Source organism: Misgurnus anguillicaudatus, chromosome 10 (genome assembly GCF_027580225.2).
Source record: "Misgurnus anguillicaudatus chromosome 10, ASM2758022v2, whole genome shotgun sequence".
Taxonomy (NCBI): Eukaryota; Metazoa; Chordata; class Actinopteri; order Cypriniformes; family Cobitidae; genus Misgurnus; species Misgurnus anguillicaudatus.
The window spans coordinates 34,996,468-35,017,555 of record NC_073346.2 but is presented as its reverse complement, the minus strand read 5'-3'; the positions used below and the strand labels follow the sequence as shown (position 1 = coordinate 35,017,555).

Sequence of the window (21,088 nt, the reverse complement as noted above, 5' to 3'; positions counted from 1 at the left end):
CCTCAATTTTTAAAAATGCATTTCACTTTCCCTGCGGTATTGTGGCTCTGTTTTTTGTTATAATGTCTGAGGCAACCCTGAGCATCCAGACCACGCAGCTTGAGTATATTTTAAAGTCTCTCTCATTGGAGTTTAGTTTAAACCCCCTGAAGAAATGAGAAAAATGAAAAACTTTTTAGTTAGTCAAGCAGAAAGCTCTCTCTTCTCTTGTGTTTCTCAAAGCATTTTAAGAAGTCCTCATGAGCTAAATCAAACATATGACTACAAGCATGTTTTTATATAGGGTAGATGTTTTGATAACATAACTGAAACTGACTGTTTCACTGCAGCTTATTGACTGCGTATAAATAGCATGCAGTGTAAAAATTCCAATTTTACATGCATAAGATACGCCAGTACTTCCCGTTCACTTGATAGACGGTTTCAGCAGTAACAACATAAACAAGCGGCTGTCGTGGTCCGCACGTAACTTCCGGTAAACTCCGCTAAGAATAAACAACAACAAAGTTCTTTAAACTTAGTTTATTTATATAACAAGCAAAAAACAACACATAGACTATCTAGGAAACCAAAACATTTGTTATTTTCGATGAGGCATTTGTTCAAGAGATCAGTTTAGCAACTATTCAGACCATTAAAAAAAAAATCGAAACTGGAAGTAAAGTTCGGATCCAGATGTGTATCACGTCAGCGCACGTGCGTCCGATGAAATCGTCTATATGCAACATCTTTTCGTGTCTTTTATGTATTGGTTTCTCTTTATTTTATTTTTTCAGTTTTTTTCCATTGTTGCTTGGGTTTGGGGTTAGAACAACTTTTTGTTACATAAATGACATCCTAACCCAAACTCCAATTCTAACCCCAACTTTAATAGAGGTGTAGCAATACATCGATAAGGATCGATACACATCAAACATTGATATAAGGTTAGGGTGACCACCTGCTAATAAGCCCAAGGGGGGACAAGGGGTGTGTTTCTGAGGGACAATGTGGGACACTCCCTGGCCCGGCGGTGCACCCGACCCACGGGCCGACTTATTGATAGTGGTTTACCCATTTCTAGCACATACCACCTTACACTGCAAGAAACTTATTTTCTAGAAAAAAAAACGTGTATTTTTGTCTTGATTTCAGTGAAAATATCTAAAGATTCTTGAATGAAGATGCTTTTCTTGATGAGCAAAACGACCCAAGAAAATAAGTCTAGTTTTTAGACAAAAAAAAATCAAATTTAAGTGATTTTGTGCACAAAACAAAAAAATCTGCCAATGGGGTAAGCAAAAAAATCTTGAACATTTTTCTAAAACACTAAATTCAAGATTTTTTCCTTGTTTTATGCACAAAATCGCTTAAATTTGATATTTTTGGTCTAAAAACTAGACTTATTTTCTTGGGTCGTTTTGCTCCTTAAGAAAAAGCATCTTAATTTAAGAATTTTTAGATATTTTTTACTGAAAACAAGACAAAAATACCAAGACATTTTTTTCTTGAAAATCATTTTTTGCAGTGTACATGGCATATTAATAATGCCCTATTCCCCTAAACATGATGTATGCTCATGAATAGGCCAACCAATGTGTATTTTTTTTTTTTTAAATAAAGATTCATAATATTTTGAACATTCAATGATTGACAGATGCACTTTCACTTACGATTTACTTTAGCTATTTAATTTATTTTTCATTATAATTTATTCACTTTAAATACATTATAATATAAAATTATAGAATTAACAGGAATTGAAGTTGCTCAAAAACACAGAAACAGTTAAAAAAAGTCTTAACTCACAACTCCGGAGGTCCACGGAACGAGAAGAGGGAGGTAGGATGGTGAACTTGCATGTTAGTAAAGGCAGGCGCAGGAAAAAAACTGTTCAGTGTTCTGGAGACATCTTTAGGACTTTCAGCCACAAATATTTATTTTCCCAGTCTTTCTTGTACCCACACCTTCTCTTTATAATTGATGATGGCGGTGCAGAGTCAGTCTCTTTTTCCATTTTTCGAATTGGAAAGCGCGCATCTAAAAGGGATGCACGTGCGTGGCTGCGTGCGGACTGCGCTGTCATGACAACAACGAAAAGTTGACAACAACCTGTCAGCAGTTCAGCTGAGGGGCAACAGTAGCGTGTGAGTAGCGAGTGGCGAGCGAGCCTGAACTGTCTAGTAATGTTCGTTTGGCTGCCTGGAGCTCAAGGATATAGAGCGACCAACTTTTTTTAAGCAAGCATTGATTATGCGTGACACGGTCTCAATTTGTGGGATGCATGAATTGGGCTTCAAACGCTGTGCGTTCACGCGCTATGCGGGACGGGTGGTCACCCTATATAAGGTACCTTTATTTTGACACTCCCCACGTCCTTATTCCTTGACGTGACGTAACGTCTATCTATGCATATCTACGCCAAAGCACGAACAAGTGGTTGTTTATTTTTGTGTGCTAGTGTCAGCAAGTAAATGCAATGCATTAACAAAGCGTCTGTAGAGGTAAAAACACAGCCAAAGAGGGAGGAGACGTTTTGACTGCTATCAGACACAAATCCTGTGTTTGGAAATATTTGGAAAGCACCGGTTAAACAATAAACACCTTTTTCCCCCTCATTATTTATTTTATTAATTTTTTTTCTTTTTTTTCTGTAAATGTCCCAATTAAGAGGGGTTGTGCCTTTTTTAAAGAGTTTAATTAAACGTTCATGTTATATATTTGGTTGCATTCGTGAGTTAACTGCTTAACTAAGCACGTAATATTAAAGTGATAATAAATTAATTGTATCGAATCGTAATTGCATTAAAGAAAAGATTAATGTATTTGCAAATAGCTCATTGCTGGGAGTAATAATCGATACTGTATCGCAGTGGTTCTCAAACTTTTTCAGCATGCGCGCACCCCCCAAAAGAAAATTTATGACAAAATAGTTCTAAAATGTAATATTTTAATTAAACAAAACATATTAAATTATACCTAGTAGTGCTGTTGGTCAGTTGGCTTTTTATTTTTTAGGTTTAATTACACAGAATTCATGATAAATAAATGTATTTTATAAAATCTCATAAAACTGGGGACCCCCTGGCACCATCTTGCGGCCCCCCTGTTTGAGAACCACTGCTGTATCGTATCGCGATTAACTGTCCGATTTACAGCCCTATAGTCCGTAGCGGCTGGTGGGGAGCGAATTCAAAATATGTGTTCGAAGTGTCATCGTGTTTTTAAAATATGTGTTTGTTGCATCATGTGAACCATGATAAAAGAGACGCTAATGTTCACTAAATACTTGCAAGGCACTAAACTCTGATTACGCATGAGATTATGCGAGTATCTGGCAAACGCGAGCGTCTCTTTTATCATAAATCTTTTAGACGCATATGCAGCAGGCACTTATTTTGACAAGACACGTGATGCACATAGGTTCACTTGATGCACCGAACACATATTTTGAAATGGCGAACCACACACATGACGGGCTACATGTTGTGACGAACTTTACATCGTGCGCCCTCGAAAAAGAAGTCATTGGACGCCACTGCCTATACTTCAAGTGACCATGGTTTAAAAATAGACAAAAACATGGAGAATCTTATATATTAATGACAGCCTACAGCAAATCCCAAATCTAACCCCAAACCCAAGCAACAATGGTTTAAAAATAGAAAAACCAAAACATAAAACGACACGAAAATATGCGTCGGATTAAAGGCGGGGTGCATGATCTCTGAAAGCCAATGTTGATATTTGAAATTACCTAAACAAACACGCCCCTACCCCAATAGAATCTGGACCTTCTTTTGATAGACCCGCCCCACACATACGAAACCCAGGCAACGATGTCGGTTAGTAGACACGCCCCTTAATGCTGTATGGCCACAAGTGTGTTTTGGTACCTCGGCCCGACTCCCTTTTCCAAAGTGTTTTTCGAAAATCATGCACCCCGCCTTTAAGTGAACGGGAAGGAGTGGCATATAATATGCACGAAAAATTTTATTTTAAATGAGAATGGGTTGCTGACTGAAACCCTGTTATAGTTGAACTATGAGGCATCACCATTGTTACCTTTTATCATCATCAAGTCTGTAAACCTCAGCCACTTTAAGTAAAAGTTTCTACGTGACACACCGATCACACACAGAGTTTCTTAAGCTTACAGATGCTACAGGGATGTGAAAAGCTTTTAGTGGTGAAATTATTGTGGGGGATCTTCCCAGCTTCTCATAAATAGTCACGTGTTTGAGAGTAACTGTATTTCCTCTCACCATGGTCTAACACTAACCTTTTCACTGGAAACAGATACAATATCACAGTCAATCAGATATATCATGTTTACACTTTAAAGCCCTTATCTAACATAGATTCCAGAAAATATGCTGATAACTGTGGAATTTTATACCAATTTTCTGAGATAAGTACACTGTGTGAAAGACGTTTTAAAAGATACATCTTCCTAGTTTAAAAAAAGGCCACTTAAAAGGGCATTGCGCAAAAATTCACATTTTACAATATAAATGCATCACTGACTGAATTAAATCCTATATGATGTTTTGAAACCTGTTTAGCAAGCACGCCGTTAATGATCTGGACACCTCCATAACAAATGCTAGCATTGCTTATCCTTCACAGTCCACTTCAGTTGCTAGGAAACTTTTCTTTGCTGACAACCAGCAAAACTAATGGTGGCGTTGCCATTTTCTCTCTCATACTACATCTACCAAACATACCACATATACTACTTATACTACATCTCCCAAAGTTTCTATTTCAGAAGAAACTGAAATAGAAACCAAGTGCCAAAAAGGTCATGCCGTAAAATCTTGAAATTAAGAGACTTCATACTGTCGTTAATGAAATCTTCTCTTTATACCTTCAGCTTCAGTTTGCCAACGACCAGAACGATGCCAGCTGGAGCTCAGGCAGTGCCAAAGATCTGGTTTTCCTTGTGCAGGTGTCCTGCCAGGTGAGTGGGCACACGTGGCCCATAACATCTGCTGATATGTGTTGAAATGTTTTTATTTACTATTAATTACTATTAATTTATTTACTATTAATTAATTGCACAACTGCAAATAGGGATGCATTACGATTAATCGCGATTAATCTATAGCAGAATAAAAGTTTTTGTTTACATCATATATGTATGTGTGAACTGTGTATAATAATTATGTATATATAAATATGCACACATGCATATTTTATTTTAAGAAAAAATATATATATTTATATACTAATTATTTATATTTATATATAATATAAATTACACATAAATATACAAATGTATATACACATGTAAACATTTCTTAAATATATACATGCATGTGTGTGCATTTATTTATACAAAGTTATTATACACAGTTCACACACATATATGATGCAAACAAAAACTTTTTATTATGCTATAGATTAATCGCGATTAATCGTTATGCATCCCTATTTGCAAACAAAGATTACACAGACAATTTTACAATTTTTTTTATCTCATCTATTCAACCCTGTTTCTCAGGTTTGGGGGGGAAATGGTCACATTTGTGCTTTATTATGGGTAATATAAGTTTATCAGTAACTAAACCCAATGTTTGGTACTGAACTAGCTATGGTACTAAGTAACAGTTGCCTAATTTAACAAAACATTATGACTCCCCCTCCATTTTCTCCTCTTTTTCCCCCAACTCACCCACTCTCTCTCTCTCTCTGATATCTAGGGTAAGACGTGGATGGTGCGGCGTTCATATGAGGAGTTCAGGACGCTGGATGCTCACCTGCATCAGTGTATTTATGACCGGCGGTACTCACAGCTGTTGGCTTTGCCCCCCCTCAGTGAGATCGGAGAACGGGTGGAGGTGAGTTGTACTACAACGGCTACTGATGTTACTTTAATGATTTGGTTTCATATTTGCTGCTAGCGGCATTAGCTACGTGTATTGAGGTCATCGGCCAGTTATGTAGGTTGGTTTCTAGACCCTTAAAGACGAAGCTCACATGTCAGGTTTTGTTTATTTTGATCATTATCAGGGGGATGGTTGAATATTGTTGACTGTAAATAAACGTATTCATGCACATAAACACTATATATGCACATGATGTGTATAATGAACCTGACATATCTATATATATATATATATATATATATATATATATATATATATATATATATATATATATATATATATATATATATATATATATATATATATATATATATATATAATGTGAATGTATAGTAGTGTTTCTTTTTTATATTAAAAGTGTCATTTCCAATTTGTTCATAAATCTGTTGTTCATGCAGACATTTGCGCCGCTGTTGTCCGAGTATCTGAATCGACTCTCCATGATTGTGGACAATAAGCTGAACTGTGGCCCAGTTCTCTCTTGGATGGAGGTGAGAGACAAGCAGAGGAAAGAAGAAAGATGAACAGACATTAGATAAAATGACTGTGTTTTTAATGTTATGTTAAGACTAAAAGCCTTGATTGAGACATAAGACATGAAAAAATGAGCTATGCATCCAATTTGCTAGATTTAAACTTAAAGGGACACTCCACTTTTTTTTAAAAATATGCTAATTTTAAAGCTCCCCTAGAGTTAAACATTTGTATTTTACTGTTTTTGAATCCATTCAGCTGATCTCTGGGTCTGGTAATGATATTACGCAGCGCCCGAAAATAGTCCCCTTGGTTACTTTCAATATCAGGGGACTATTTTCAGGCGCTGCTTACAGCAGCAAAGTCTTTGATTATTACACCAGAATGAGAGTATAGTTCATAGACATATCGGCCTAGAAAATCGCAACTTTTAATTTCCGTCAGTCTTAGTACACGATGTAACTACAGAACAGTCAAGTTAAAAAAAATTCAAAACTCTTTTTGGTTATTTTTAGCGCGATGCCAATGGTCCAATCAGATTCAATAGACCATGCCAAGCCATGCCAAAAGTGGTATCGCCAGACCCGGAGATCAGCCGAACGGATTCCAAACCGGTAACAATCACATGTTTAAAGGAATATTCCATTTTCTTAAAAGAAAAATCCAGATAATTTACTCACCACGATGTCATCCAAAATGTTGATGTCTTTCTTTGTTCAGTCGAGAAGAAATTATATTTTTTGAGGAAAACGTTGCAGGATTTTTCTTATTTTAATGGCATAAGGGTCTTATCTAGCAAAACGATTGTCATTTTTGACAAGAAAAATAACAAATATACACTTTTAAAGCACAACTTCTCGTCTAGATCCGGTCGTGATGCGCCAGCGTGACCTCACGCAATACATCATGACGTCAAGAGGTCACAGTGGACGAACGCGAAAATCCGCCCCAGTGTTTACAAGTGTTGAGAAAGAGGACCGTTACGATGTTGTTTGTCAACTGATACTAATTAATGTCTTTGTGTCAGTTTATTGTTTACAATGGTCCGCAAATGTGCGTTTTATATATGTAACACGTGACCTCCCTACGTCACTACGCATTTAAGTTAGGTCGCGCTGGACCGGACCTAGACAAAAAGTTGTGCTTTAAAAGAGCATATTCTTTATTTTTCTTGTCAAAAATGACAATCGTTTCGCTAGATAAGACCCTTATGCCTCGTTTGGGATCGTTTATATTCCTTTGAAACTCCTTAAAAAACTGTTACGTGTTGAGTTAAGTGTGAAGTGTTGGTGTCCATTAAAGTCCATTAAAATTAGAAAAATCCTGGAATGTTTTCCTCAAAAAACATAATTTCTTCCCGAAGGACATCAACATTTTGGATGACATGGTGGTGAGTAAATTATCTGGATTTTTCTTTTAAGAAAATGGAATATTCCTTTAACTCTAGGAGAACTGGAAAATGAGCATATTTAAAAAAAAGTGGAGTGTCTCTTTAAACTTGTCTAGATAAAGTAAGACAACCCTGATCTACAACTGATGACTTTTCGTGCTTGAAACAGATCGACAACCATGGCAACAGGTTCTTGCTGAAAGAAGAGGCATCTTTAAATGTCCCTGCCATCGCTGCTGCTCACGTCATCAAGCGATACACTGCCCAGGCCAGCGATGAGATCTCAATTGAGGTACAGCTGTCTGCTAAAAAGCCCTTAGACATGACTTACTTAAAGGGATAGTTCACCCAAAAATGAAAATTCTGTCATATTTACTCGCCCTCATGTTGTTCCAAACCTGTATGAGTTTCTTTATTCTGTTTTGATAAATGATGTTAGCCACACAGTTGATGGTACCCATTGACTATCCCTTTAAGTAAATTTTTCTTTGGATAAGTTGGGGAGGTATAAAGGGCCTGTTCGTAAACTAAGTGTTTTGCTTACATCACAGCCCTGAAGCACTACATGATATTGCTGGTCTGAACTGTAGCTGGTGTTTTTATATGCAAATTTTTTGTCTTTTTTACCTTTAGAAAATTAAAAAATTGCCTGAAAGTCACCTTAAAGGCATGATGCATGACCATTGGCTTTAAAGCTATTACATAAGGATTTAAAACTAGTTTTTAAGAAACTTACAGATTCAGGTGAATTTTCCTTCCCAGACAGCAGACGACTCTGGGCCGGATCCGCTCCGGATCTGCGCCGAAGTCAACAGCTCTGGCGCTGATCCGGTGCGGATCCGGCCCAGAGTTGTCTGCTGTCTGGGTTGTGTTTGTCCTTATGTGGTCACTGTCATTTTAATAAAATAATTTTGCTTTTCCACACCTGAGACTAAGGCCTTGTACACACTGCATACATTCGGGAGTACAACCGCATTTAAAGGCGGGAGTGAATCCCCTAAATCAGTGGTTCTCAAACTTTTTCAGCGTGCGGCCCCCCTTGTGTACAGTGCATTTCTTTGCGCCCCCCCAAAGAAAATTTATGACAAATTTGTTCTAAAATGTAACATTTTAATCAAACAAAACATATGCAATAATTCAAAGTAGTGCTGTTGGTTAGTAGCCTTATGTTTTTTTTAATTACACAGAATTCATGATAAACTAATGTATTTTATAAAATCCAATTATAAAATCTCATAAAACTGGGGCCCCCAGTTTGAGAACCACTGCCCTAAATGAACATTCTGAAAATGCGATGATTGACACAGAGATAACCATAGCAATGTTCTGCCGTCTCGCGTGCTTATCATTCACAGCTTTGACCAAAATAATATAACAGCTTTATCTTTTGCAATAAACCTTCGTTTTTGTAAGGCTGCTCCACAGAGCGCTGTCGTGCAGTGTTGCCAGGTCCTCTTCTTTTTTGTACTTGCATACCACGTTGTGGCGCTTAAAATCAAGTTTTTGGTGTTATTAAAGTACGAAGGTGCATTTTGATCTTTGCATTTGGATTTATTTTGGTTTATTTTCTTGTTTGCTGTTTTTTTCATGCAAAATTTGACAACACTAGTAAGCAAATGCTTGTTTTATTTTCTGCACCTCGCATACAGACGACTTTTTCCCCTTCTAGGCATTTATTTTTTCAGAAGAGAGACCTGTCATGTATAAGATGCACGTTTAAATACTTTACTATTTGTCAGTGGCGGCTGGTGACTACTGTTCCGAAGTGCGCAAATTCAAAATATGTGTTCGGAGTGTCGTGTGTTGCTTGTGTTTTCAAAATATGTGTTTGTTGCGTCATGTGAACCATGTGCATCCCGTGTTTTGTCAAAATAAGTGCCTGGTGCACACACGTCAAAACCGTTGATGATAAAAGAGACGTTCACATTCACGAAATACATGCAAGACACTCCCTTAACATTAAACTCTGATTATGCTTGAGATTATTCGAGTATCTGGCAAATGCAAGCTTTTTTTATCATAAACCCTTTAGATGTGTCTGCAGCAGGCACTTATTTTGACAAAACATGTGATGCACACTCAACGCGCCGAACACATATTTTAAAAATGACAAACCACACATATGACGTGCTACATACATGTTGTGATTAGGGTTTAATCCCGAGAAACGGGATTCCCGGGAAATCTTATCAAGACTATTTCCCGATTCCCGGGAAAAGGTATGACGGGAAACGGGAACTTTATATATATATATTTTTTATATAAACGTGCGCTAGATTAGATTTGCAGCTGGCTTTTTCAACACTCTAAAAATGGCTGGGTTATTTTTTAACCCAAAATGCTGGGTTGAGTCTGTTGGGTTGTTTTGCTGGGTTATTTTTTTACATTTTAAACACTTTTTGGGTAGTTTCAGTTTTCTAGGTGTTGGGTTAAAACTGCTGGGTTATTATGTTGGGTTGTTTGAAGAGGCTCACGTGCTTCGCGCCCTTGATGTTTGAATGTGCTCAGCAATGGTCGTCGTGAAAGGACAGAGTCACTGAAGCAGTTGTTTCAAGGTAAGTTTATATGCTTTTGTGAACATTTCATGAATATAAACAAGATTATAACATTTTGCGAGACAGCAACGTGTTAATTTATACTGACTAAGACGACGGGTGTAATTTGGAGGAATGACGACTGTTACCTCAGATCGCCATTTACACAATTGACTTGAATTATCGTTCTAAGATGTTTGATATGGCATATAAAATTAATAAAACATGTTATAAAATCCACATCACACGGTTGATTACGTTAACTCATGACAATTTCTGTAAGCCTTTAACAAAGCGAGTCAAAACCGGTACAGAGTGGACCTCCGCAACCCCCTTCGGCTTTTTGTGTCACGCGCATAGTTTTCCCTTTCCCAGCTTAACAAGCGATAGCGACGCTGTTAAATTAAATTTAGCGACAAACGAATTGCTTTCTTGTCATTCGATATGTAAAGACAGACCGCAAAGGGCGAGGCGCGAGCAGAAGCACATGTTAACTTTACCGGCGGCGCCACGGCGGAGGATCACGGAGCCGTCGTCTACGCTGTCACTGAGGCAAAGACAAGAACCCACATTCACTTCACAGTCGGTACGGCAGGTAACGCGTCGATAAATTAAAACGAAACAGCGTTTCCAAGATCTGGTGTCTTATATGTATGCTTGTTCCTCTCTTTTAAAATGAAACAATAATTTAAGTGTTTGAATATGAACTTGAAAACATAAACGTATTTGTCACCAAGACGGAGGCTGCGTGGAAGTGACTATCTGTTAACAAACATGTATATGTGTACTGTTATATGAATTTAGATGTGTTATTGAGTCGTATTTAGTTACTATTTTATATTCATTTCATAATATTTTTGGGTTGTCTGTGATTTCAAATGTATATTGACCAACCCTCTGATCTGTGGCTGATACTGTATCAGAGATGTTATGTTTTTAGCAGAGATTAGATGTGATGTTGTTTTCCAATTCTTTTTTTTTTAGAGTGTGCAGAGTTTTTACGTCCATCCATTGATGAGGCTAGCAAGACCTTCATACAACTTCAGCCAGTAAGTATAACATTTAATAATTCCTATTTAAAATATATTTAGAATGTCTTAATTATCTGCTAAATTTTAGTTCTGCAGTACTTTATTCTTTATAGTCAGATCAGATCATCATATTTGTCAGTCTGTGTGGTTTGCAGCCTTTGTTGTTGGCACAACAGTTAAAGGAGTGTAACACCAAAGTCTTATGCAAACTGTAAACAGGCTATTGCATTTTTGGAAAAAAAAATCTCACACGTGGTGATAATGCGGCCAGGGATGCAAATGAAACCCTTATAATTTTTATAAAATATATAATTCACTTGGCCCACATGGTTTTCTGAATACTTCAATCTGATCATTCAGTTCAGACCACTAAAAGTGTTTTCCTCTTTTGTAGATTGCAACAAATGTGGTGGAATTTCTTCTCTGGACAGAATCCTCGAAACCCTTTCCTTTCGTCCTGGCCATGGGAAACATGCAGCAGATCTCTCAATCTTTTTTCTCAATCAGTCTCTCTGAATACGGAAGTGACTTAAACTGCAATTCGGCCAAGATGGCGACGGCACGCACCGCCTACTTTAAGCTTCAAAAATGCTCTTCACAAACCAATAGGTGACGTCACGGACACTACTTGCATATTTTTTACAGTCTCTGGTTTAAAGGCATTTTAAGTGCTTAAAAGGGTGAATGCCCCGGGCAGTGTGCTTCTGTGGGAGTTCCTGTGGTCTGTCATTTTTCGGATGGATGAATCCCCTGCTGTTCGAATCCTTTGTACATCTTTGTTCGCGACGAGTAACTTTAATAAATGAAGTATTTTTAGTCAAATACATTCCATTCTGTGAAACTTAAAACATTTGTTCTTTAAAAAAAACTTTACACATCTATGAATGATTTTGCTTTTGGTTTGGCAATTGCATTGTTTCTTTTTTACACTGCTGTTTTGTTTATGTACATTTCAGTATTTCATATATATACTGTAAAATTACAAATTCTGTCTTAAATTCAAACGAATTGATTCAACCTGTTACATTGTTACTTCAATGTGCATAATTTATGATATTTTATAAATATATTTATACTTGGGTCAGTAAGCAGTCCTTTAAATGATTTTGCAACTTACAACTGTAAAAATGTAAGAGTTTGTAGTTATTTTGCAATCAAATAAACATTTATTTGCTGTTAACAATGGTCTTGATTTACAATAAAGCACATGATAAAAATAACCCAGCAAGAATAACCCAAAACCCAGAATATTAATCCCATAAATGGTTAAAATGACTACATGTTGGGTTTTCTCAACAACCCAACCTGCTGGGTTAAAATGTGTTACCCAACGTGTTGGGTTACTTTAACCCAGCATGTGTTCTGTCCAATATTTACCCAGCGCTGGGTTGCCAATTGGGTTGTTTTTAACCCAACCATTTTTAGAGTGAATGACCACTAAGCCAGCCTCAGAGGAAATGAAAGACGGTGACTTCATGAGCATTCTAAACAAAGAGTTTTCCCTCTTCGAAGCCACCAAAAGGAGACCAACCCACCTGCAACAGCTGTTTGATGCTCTTAGCACTATTCAGGCTACATCTGTGGAGTCGGAGAGAGCGTTCTCTATTTGCGGCCAATTTGTTACAAAAATACGAAACCGCCTGAGTCCATCGACGCTCTGTGCTTTTTAAAAGCACATTTCCAAAAAAATTTAATAAATGAAGGGCAAGGTGAGAAATAAAAATGGTTTGAAATGCAATGCTGATAATGTGAGTGACACTTTCGCTTGTAATTGCCCTATTGCGGCAGTTTTACTGTTTATGCGTTTGTTTTAGTTTTTAAATTATTATTTTAATTATGTTTTACCCTAGGCATGGCTCTGTCTTTAATCTTTCCGTGCACATTTACACATTTCTGAGGGTCGTTTGCTTTTATTCAGTTAAAATTGTTTTATGTTTAAAAGAAAAATATACCTGCCCTAATAAAGAAATTGTTGCTTAACTTGTAAGTGACAGTTTTGCGCGAAATTGCCCTATTGCGACAGTGTTACTGTTTGTGTTTATGCTTTTGTTTTAGTTTTTTAAATTATTATTTAAATTCAGTTTTAGTCTACATAGGCCTGGTCCTGTCTTTAATATTGCCGTGCACAGTTGCACATTTCTGTGGGTCGTTTGCTTTTATTTAGTTTAAATTTATGTTTAAAAGAAAAATATATGAAGAGTTTCGTTGCAAAACGAGATAACCACCGTTTTTTTTAATTGTTCAGAAATCACGTTTTTTGGTTGTGCATTCCAATTAATTTCAATTCAACTGCAGTTGGTTTGTTTTGATTTAAACCTTCATAACTTAACAAATACGGCTAAGTAGCACCATAAAACAAAATAATAACATGATAACATAATAATAAACATGTTTTGACAAAAATGTAAAAAAATGGATTTATCTCGTTTTGCAACGAAACTCTTCATATCTGCCCTAATAAAGAAATTGTTGCTTAACTTGTGAGTGACAGTTTTGCGCGAAATTGCCCTATTGCGACAGTGTTACTGTTTGTGTTTATGCTTTTGTTTTAGTTTTGAAATTATCATTTCAATTCAGTTTTAGTCTACATGGCCCTGTCTTTAATTATTGCCGTGCACAGTTGCATTTTTCTGTGGGTCGTTTGCTTTTATTCAGTTAAAATTTTTTATGTTTAAAAGAAAAATATACCTGCCGTAATAAAGAAATTGTTACTTAACTTGTAAGTGACAGTTTTGCGCGAAATTGCCCTATTGCGGCAGTGTTACTGTTTGTGTTTATGCTTTTGTTGTAGTTTTTTAAATTATTATTTAAATTCAGTTTTAGTCTACATAGGCATGGCCCTTTCTTTAATTATTGCCGTGCACAGTTGCATTTTTCTGTGGGTCGTTTGCTTTATTTAGGGTAGTCAAAACTTGTAGCCTATATTTATTTAAAAGAGAAATATACCTGCCCTAATAAAGAAATTGTTGCTTAACTTCGAGTGATTATTCCTCAGTTATTCTAAATTATAGTTTTATAATTTTAAAGATTTTCAGAAGTCACAGACAATCCACCTGGCATTTCGCTACGGCAGGCTGTCACGCACGCAGCTCACTTGATCCGCAGCAGAATTGATCATTGCAAAAAACGTTGTTGATATGGACATAAACTGTGTTTCTTGCCCTAATAATGATACAAATAATATAAAACATGTTGGGAACGCATATTTGAATGATATTATTGATAAATTACTTGTGCAAAAAAACAGCTATTTCCCGGGATTCCCGGGAAATGGGTCGTCTTTTCCCGGGATTTGATTTGATCAAATTTTCGGGAAAATATTAAACCCTAGTTGTGATGAACTTCGCATCGTGTGCCCTCGAAAAAAAACTCACCGGCCGCCACTGCTATTTGTTCAGTTTCTTAATATGTACACACTATACAGAGTTTCTGTAAATGTGGTTGTCACTACCTGCATTTTGCGGTAGTTAATTTGGTTGTAGAATGCGGTTGTCAATCCCGTAAATTACTGAACTCTGTATATACAAAACAGGATCAAGCATTAAAAGGTGAAGTGGCAACCGAATTTATATGCAGTGGGTACGAGGCCTAAAACTTCTACACATCCTTCAAACTTCTCCGAAAAGTTCCTGTACTTATTCTGCACATGTATGCACAGTCTGCCTGGTCCTGGGACGCTGTACTGTTCCCTCCTTCTCTTTTTATGTCCCCTTCACTGCACACCGCTCTATATAGAGAGACTCTTTCTGGGCCAGGGAATGGGGCGACCCAAACTTAGAACACATTTAGGTCCCTTCTCTCTCTCCCTTTCTCTCTTACTCTCTATCTTTCTTTCTTTCTTTCTCTTTGTCTGTCACTCTTCATATTTGGCACAGATCTGTAGTCTGATCCAACTTTATATTTTAATTTTCCTTACTGATGGGACAGATGCCCATATAGCAACCGGACATCCTGGCAACTACAGAGAACTTCTTAGAAATTATCTTTCTGTCTGTCTACATATAAAGCTTAAAACCTTTAAAACTGGTTTGGGACAAAAGTCTTGTCTTGGCAAAGTTTGTTATCTCTTTTTTGTTTAATGGGTTAATTTTATCTGCCTCTATCTGCTTTCTAGTGAGATATAGGAACTGATCCTTTTCCCTTCCTCTTTTTTTTATTTGGGGCAAAGCGTACTTGACACTTAATAGTAGTGTAAAACATTAGTCTACTCACATGCTGTTGTTTAAAAAATGTCATTATAAGTCAGATATTTTTAACTATCAATTTTGATCGGATAAGCAGCGTTTAAAGCTGTTGCACATTTTATAATAATGCATCAAGTTGTGTTGCTGCTTGATTACTGCACACAGCTTATAGTTATATTATAGTTATGATAATAGCTATATGTGACCATGGACCTTAAGTAGTCATAAGTAGCACAGGTATATTTGTAGCAATAGTCAAAAATGTATTTGATGGGTCAAAATTATCAATTTTTTTATCGATTTTTATTTTTATTTTGTGAATTTCCTACCATAAGTATATCAAAAATGTATTTATCATTAGTAATATGTGTTACTGACTTTATTTGGACATGGCAATTTTCTCAATATTTAGATTTTTTGGGACCCTCGAATTATCAAATAGTTGTATTTCAGTCAAATATTGTTGACACACGCCTAACAAGCCATACATGAATCAAAAGCTTTATAAACTATACATTTCAGAAAAGTGATCTTCATGACTGGTTTTGTGGTCCATGGTCATATAACTTTGCACAAAAATGGTTTATTCTAATAACTGTTAAAAAATGTAACTGCAGTTATGTTGCTGTCTTATCACATTTCTTTTATATTGCCACCATTTTTTTTTAAGTTGTAGTTTGTAACTTCTCAGTTACGGTGCATTAACACAGGGCATAAGCGTTAACGCTTCCCATTCACTTTTGATGGGTGACGTCATGCATTGCCAAACTGTATTGTGGATCCGTCAGTGCAGTTGCTTGCGGCAGAAGTTGAACATTTCTCAACTTTTCAAGCGGCAATGCATGCGTCAGCCAATCAGATCGCCTTATGCAAACAACCTAGGCAGAGCCAGCCAATTACGTTTATGGAAGACCAGAGCATAGGTTGCGGCCACTGTGATTGGCTGTTGGCCACGCTTTATACAAGCCTTCCGTCAAGCGTTAACGCTTTCGCCACGTGTGAATGTACCGTAAAAAATTAATACAAATCAGTTATTGAGTAAATACATTAAAAAATTTTGAACGTTTGCATGATTAAGTCACATTTACAAACCGAAAGAAGAGGATCCAGCTACTTTATCGCATGTGTGCTGCTGCAGATTGTGAAGAGTTTGTAGTTTGTTCATCAGTTATTTAGAATTAAAAATTCTACTTTTACTTTGTAACGTTTTATGCAACTATTATCTCGGAAATATTATGTAGGCATGCCAATTACATTATGTCCTTACATCTGTTGTTAAAACAAAAAAGCTCAAACTGTGGAGAGCTTCCAGTCAAATAGGAATGCAAAAGAGCTCATGATAAAATATGAGTTAATATCAATGTTTTTTTATTTTATTTTAGTAGTTCAGATTACATTTTCCCCATGTGACTTTAGGATGTACTTCCAAATGTTGTGACAGTTGCGGTCATCAGATTAATTTACGCGGAGTAGCAGGGCGAAGCACAATAACTGTACAGAAAATGACTAATTGCGATATTACGTTTCAAAAAGAGATGCGAAAATTACGTATTGCAGCTTTAAAGCAATAAATCACAAGCATCTTCAACATGGGTAGAATCCACTTTGTGTCATACTTAATAACACCTCTCTCATTGGTTATTTTTTTATACATTTCTTTTCTGCGCTAATACAGTTTCATTAAAAGTTTACCAAGTAACTCTTTTATGTGACTTTGCTGTATACGTGTGTCGTTTTACGTGCTGTTCTCATTTGTGTTCTCATTGCTCTTTCTGAAGGTTGGCGATATCCTGTCTGTTATCGACATGCCGCCCAAAGAGGACACCACATGGTGGAGAGGAAAACATGGCTTTCAGGTTTTTGACCTGATCTATATAGATTCCTTAAAAGTTTGTAAACATTGCAACGTCTCCGGGTGGGCGGGGGTTAGCTGGAGGCAAAAAGAGGCAATGTTGACAAGCGTAAGCTAGCACGTTTTAGGAGGGATGTATTAAACAAGGATGCGGAAGAAGGTTAGGAACTGTGCGAATATGTACAGTCACTGATTCTGTAGGACTGTGACAAATATTTTTTCTAAATTAACTCTTATGATTTTTACCAGGTTTTGTATATTTTCTAGACCAGAGGTGGAAAAAGTAATAAAATATTGTACTCAAGTAAAAGTAAAGTTACTTTAATAATATTTTACTTAAGTAAAAGTAAAGTTACTTGTCTACAAATCTACTCAAGTAAAAGTAAAAAGTAAGTCATTTTAACTTTACTCAGAGTAAAAGTTACTTTTTTACAGCGGGAAGAGGTGGAGGATTCTAGTATAGTTCAAAAACGACAAGGGAATATACATCTCAAAGTAGTTGTTTTTAATTGTAGGAACATCTTTACAATTAAAGTGCAATAACAAAAAGTTAATAAAATAAAAAGCTTTTTTAAACTAAGAAACATTTATGGAATTATTTAATGATTTTACATGTGAGTTATGCACTTTTGAAGGTGGTCAGCAGCTTGTAAATACAATCACTATAGTAAGGTTGTAATTGATGTATTGCTGGTAACACATTATTTTATTAAACTATATAGTTTAAATTAGCATATAATGAGATGAGTGCCATGTCTATATACATTTGACACGTTTATTATCTTCTTACTTCCCTGACCTGGGTACCTGATGACCTTTATTCTTCTCTCTCTCTCTCTCTCTCTCTCTCTCTCACTCTCTCTCTCTCTCTCTCTCTCTCTCTCTCTCTCTCTCTCTCTCTCTCTCTCTCTGCAATGTCTAATGACATGCGCATTCTCGAGGACGTTTTGAAGTTGTGTTTGACTTGACGCGAAGCTGCTAGACCTCGAAAGATAATGCGCATGGTATTAAAAACGCGTCGTGCAATTTCGTAAGAGCATGAATCCTACCTTTCATAGAAATGAAACACTCGCTTCGCGTCAGTGGAAAGTGGTCGCTTAAATATGACCAGGGGTTTTCATAAGATTTGAACTGAGGCGGGTCTGCAATAGCGCGCGCCTGTCTCGTCCGTCTCCATGGTTCTTTTTGCGCGTTCCCCCGGGCCCCGCCCATTTACATCCGTTGCGCGTCTTTATCACCTTGCTTTTTAAAATATTTTTTTACTCAGTAACGGATATGATTTAAATGTAGCGAAGTACAATACTTTAAATAAAACATACTTAAGTAAAAGTAAAAGTACAGATTTTAAAAACTACTCAAAAAAGTAAAAATACACAAAAAAACTACTCAATTACAGTAACGTGAGTAAATGTAATTCGTTACTTTCCACCTCTGTTCTAGACAACATATGAATTATGATTAGCAATATGGATTATTTTAAGAGACCATTCAAAGGATGCCACACACATCTATCACTGTATGTTTGTTTAATATTAAAGCTAAACAATAGCGCTGAAGGTTGGAGACTTTTCACCTATAAAACAGAAACTTGCTGATTTGTACTAGATAAAACCAACACACCAGTACATATGCATAGATTACTTGACCTGATATGAAGTGTGCACTGCAAACACGAGCATTATTTATGATCGTCTCCGTCCAGTCTGTACCCCGCCGTACCGCATTCAACCACAATTGTCGTCTTGATTTCTGTGAAGGAATGTCTGTCGGAATCCGGTAAAACTTTATTTTTGAACCAAAAGTGCTGTTCCTTCTATTGTGGCAGCCAAAAACACATCAAGATGACATTTTAAAGTCAAAACCTCAAACTTTTTGTGCGCCGGCCCGGCTATGAGTTCCTACTTATTTTTGCCTTTATACAGTGGTGGTACACTGAGCTCTCTGAACTCAGTTTTCCTGCTTTCTTCTACTCAGGTTGGCTTCTTTCCCAGTGAATGTGTGGAGTTAATCAATGAGAAGTTACCGCAGTCGGTCAGCGCCCCTGTCAGTAAGCAAGGTACTGTACTTCGCTCTTCAGGCTTAAAAGCTATCAACATCTACATAGCAAAAAAAAAAAATGTAAGCATTATTGTATAACATAGGCAAGGCAAATATACCATAAACTCAGTATTTAAGCGATGATATATGCATTGAACTCAAAAATGACCAAAGAGTTTCGATATTTTTCCTATTTAAAACTTGACTTTTCTGTAGTTACATCGTGCACTGAGATGGACGGAAAATTAAAAGTTGCGATTGTCTAGTCAGATATGGCTAGGAACTATACTCTCATTCCAGCGTAATAAGGACTTTGCTGCCGTAACATGGCGCAATGATATTATGCAGCGCCTGAAAATAGTCCCCTTGGAAACTTTCAATAGCAGGGGACTATTTTCGAGCACTGTGTAAAATCATTAAGCCTGTGTAATATCATTTAAATAAGAAAAATATTGAAATCTCTTTGGTTATTTTTAAGGCCCATGCTAATGGTCTAATCATATTCTATGGATTATGCTAAGCTATGTTAAAAGTGGTACGGCCAGACACAAAAAAAATTCCAAAAATGGTAAAAATCAAATGTTTAACTCTAGGGGAGCTGGAAAATGAGCCTATTTTCAAAAAAGTGGAGTGTCCCTTTAAAGATGCCAGCGATGTTTCAAAGCCATATCAATTAATAAGATATCAGCTATTTCATTGGTGTTTGCATTATTTTGTCCACCCCTGTATTCACATGTAATGTGTTTTTTGTGAGGTATATTTGTAAAAACTACTTAAATGTCCAAATATAGCTTTTAATCAACCCTTATGCAGTAAACTGCCCCATATTGTATAGTAGTATTGATGCATTGTGATATCTCTTGATTTGTGTTTCAGAGGTGGATGGGTTGAGCTCTAAACCTGGTGTTACTAACACAACAGACCCTTCTTCTCCAACATCAGGTATGACCAATAATGCTTCTGTATGTTCTGGGTTTGTAATTAGGACTGGATTATATAGTCAAATATATCTTATATAAAGTTGATTTGCTCAGTATTACTGGTTTGTCTAAAGCCCGGGGATCGCGATACACCGCACGATTTTTGGCTGTCCCAAATGAAAGTTCACCATCGTGACGATATCTGTGATCGTGGCTCTTCATCGGTGGTCCTATGTTGTACAGTGAGAGAGGTTTAACGCCGGACGTTTTCCGGGTCTTGCGTCCAAAGATAGCCTACAATAGTTTTCTGACACTGTCAGCTATTCAGCATGATCAGTGCACAGTGTGTTTGCTACTACGACCTGCGTGCCTGTGTTTGTTTACCAGTAGCGCATGCTGGTTACATTGTGCTAACATGTGTCGTAGCCGTCGATGCCTCCGAATTCAATAGGTGTCATCATCGTACAGTCAAAATGCTTGTCGTACCCAAGTTTAAACGATCCATGTCGCACATTGTCATAAGTAGGGATGTGCATGTATGTGTTTTTTTATATTTTTTTAATTTTGATTAATCCATTGTTCTAAAAAAAGTACTTGATTAACTGGGGGTGGGGCAATCAAAGGGACTTTTTTTATTAAAAACACTCATATAAAGCTTAATTTTGAAGAAACTGTGACAGAAAAATGCACACATACTAGATTATTAATGAATTAAATGTTTTACCAGAAACCTCTAATATAGCTGCGTGATGAAGTGAAACTAAAGGGTTAATAAACACAAAATGATGCGCTTTCT

The 21,088-nt window shown here is 36.6% G+C and overlaps 1 protein-coding gene and 1 long non-coding RNA gene across 15 annotated transcripts in view; both read left to right on the top strand.

The window, feature by feature from the left end:
- The window catches only part of arhgap33 (Rho GTPase activating protein 33), a 66,611-nt gene that overhangs the window by 26,928 nt on the left and 18,595 nt on the right, over positions 1-21,088 (top strand). For all 14 annotated transcript variants that reach the window (XM_073872475.1, XM_073872477.1, XM_055211140.2 and 11 more), the window contains 7 exons: positions 4,856-4,942; positions 5,685-5,822; positions 6,269-6,361; positions 7,904-8,026; positions 17,262-17,339; positions 19,310-19,391; positions 20,249-20,314. In XM_073872475.1, the coding sequence (XP_073728576.1) occupies positions 4,856-4,942; positions 5,685-5,822; positions 6,269-6,361; positions 7,904-8,026; positions 17,262-17,339; positions 19,310-19,391; positions 20,249-20,314 (667 nt within the window). The remainder of the gene's footprint in view (positions 1-4,855; positions 4,943-5,684; positions 5,823-6,268; positions 6,362-7,903; positions 8,027-17,261; positions 17,340-19,309; positions 19,392-20,248; positions 20,315-21,088) is intronic.
- LOC141367368 (uncharacterized) lies at positions 10,031-11,971 on the top strand. The gene is made up of 3 exons (XR_012371734.1): positions 10,031-10,289; positions 11,253-11,317; positions 11,694-11,971. It is a non-coding gene; the product is annotated as an uncharacterized lncRNA (long non-coding RNA).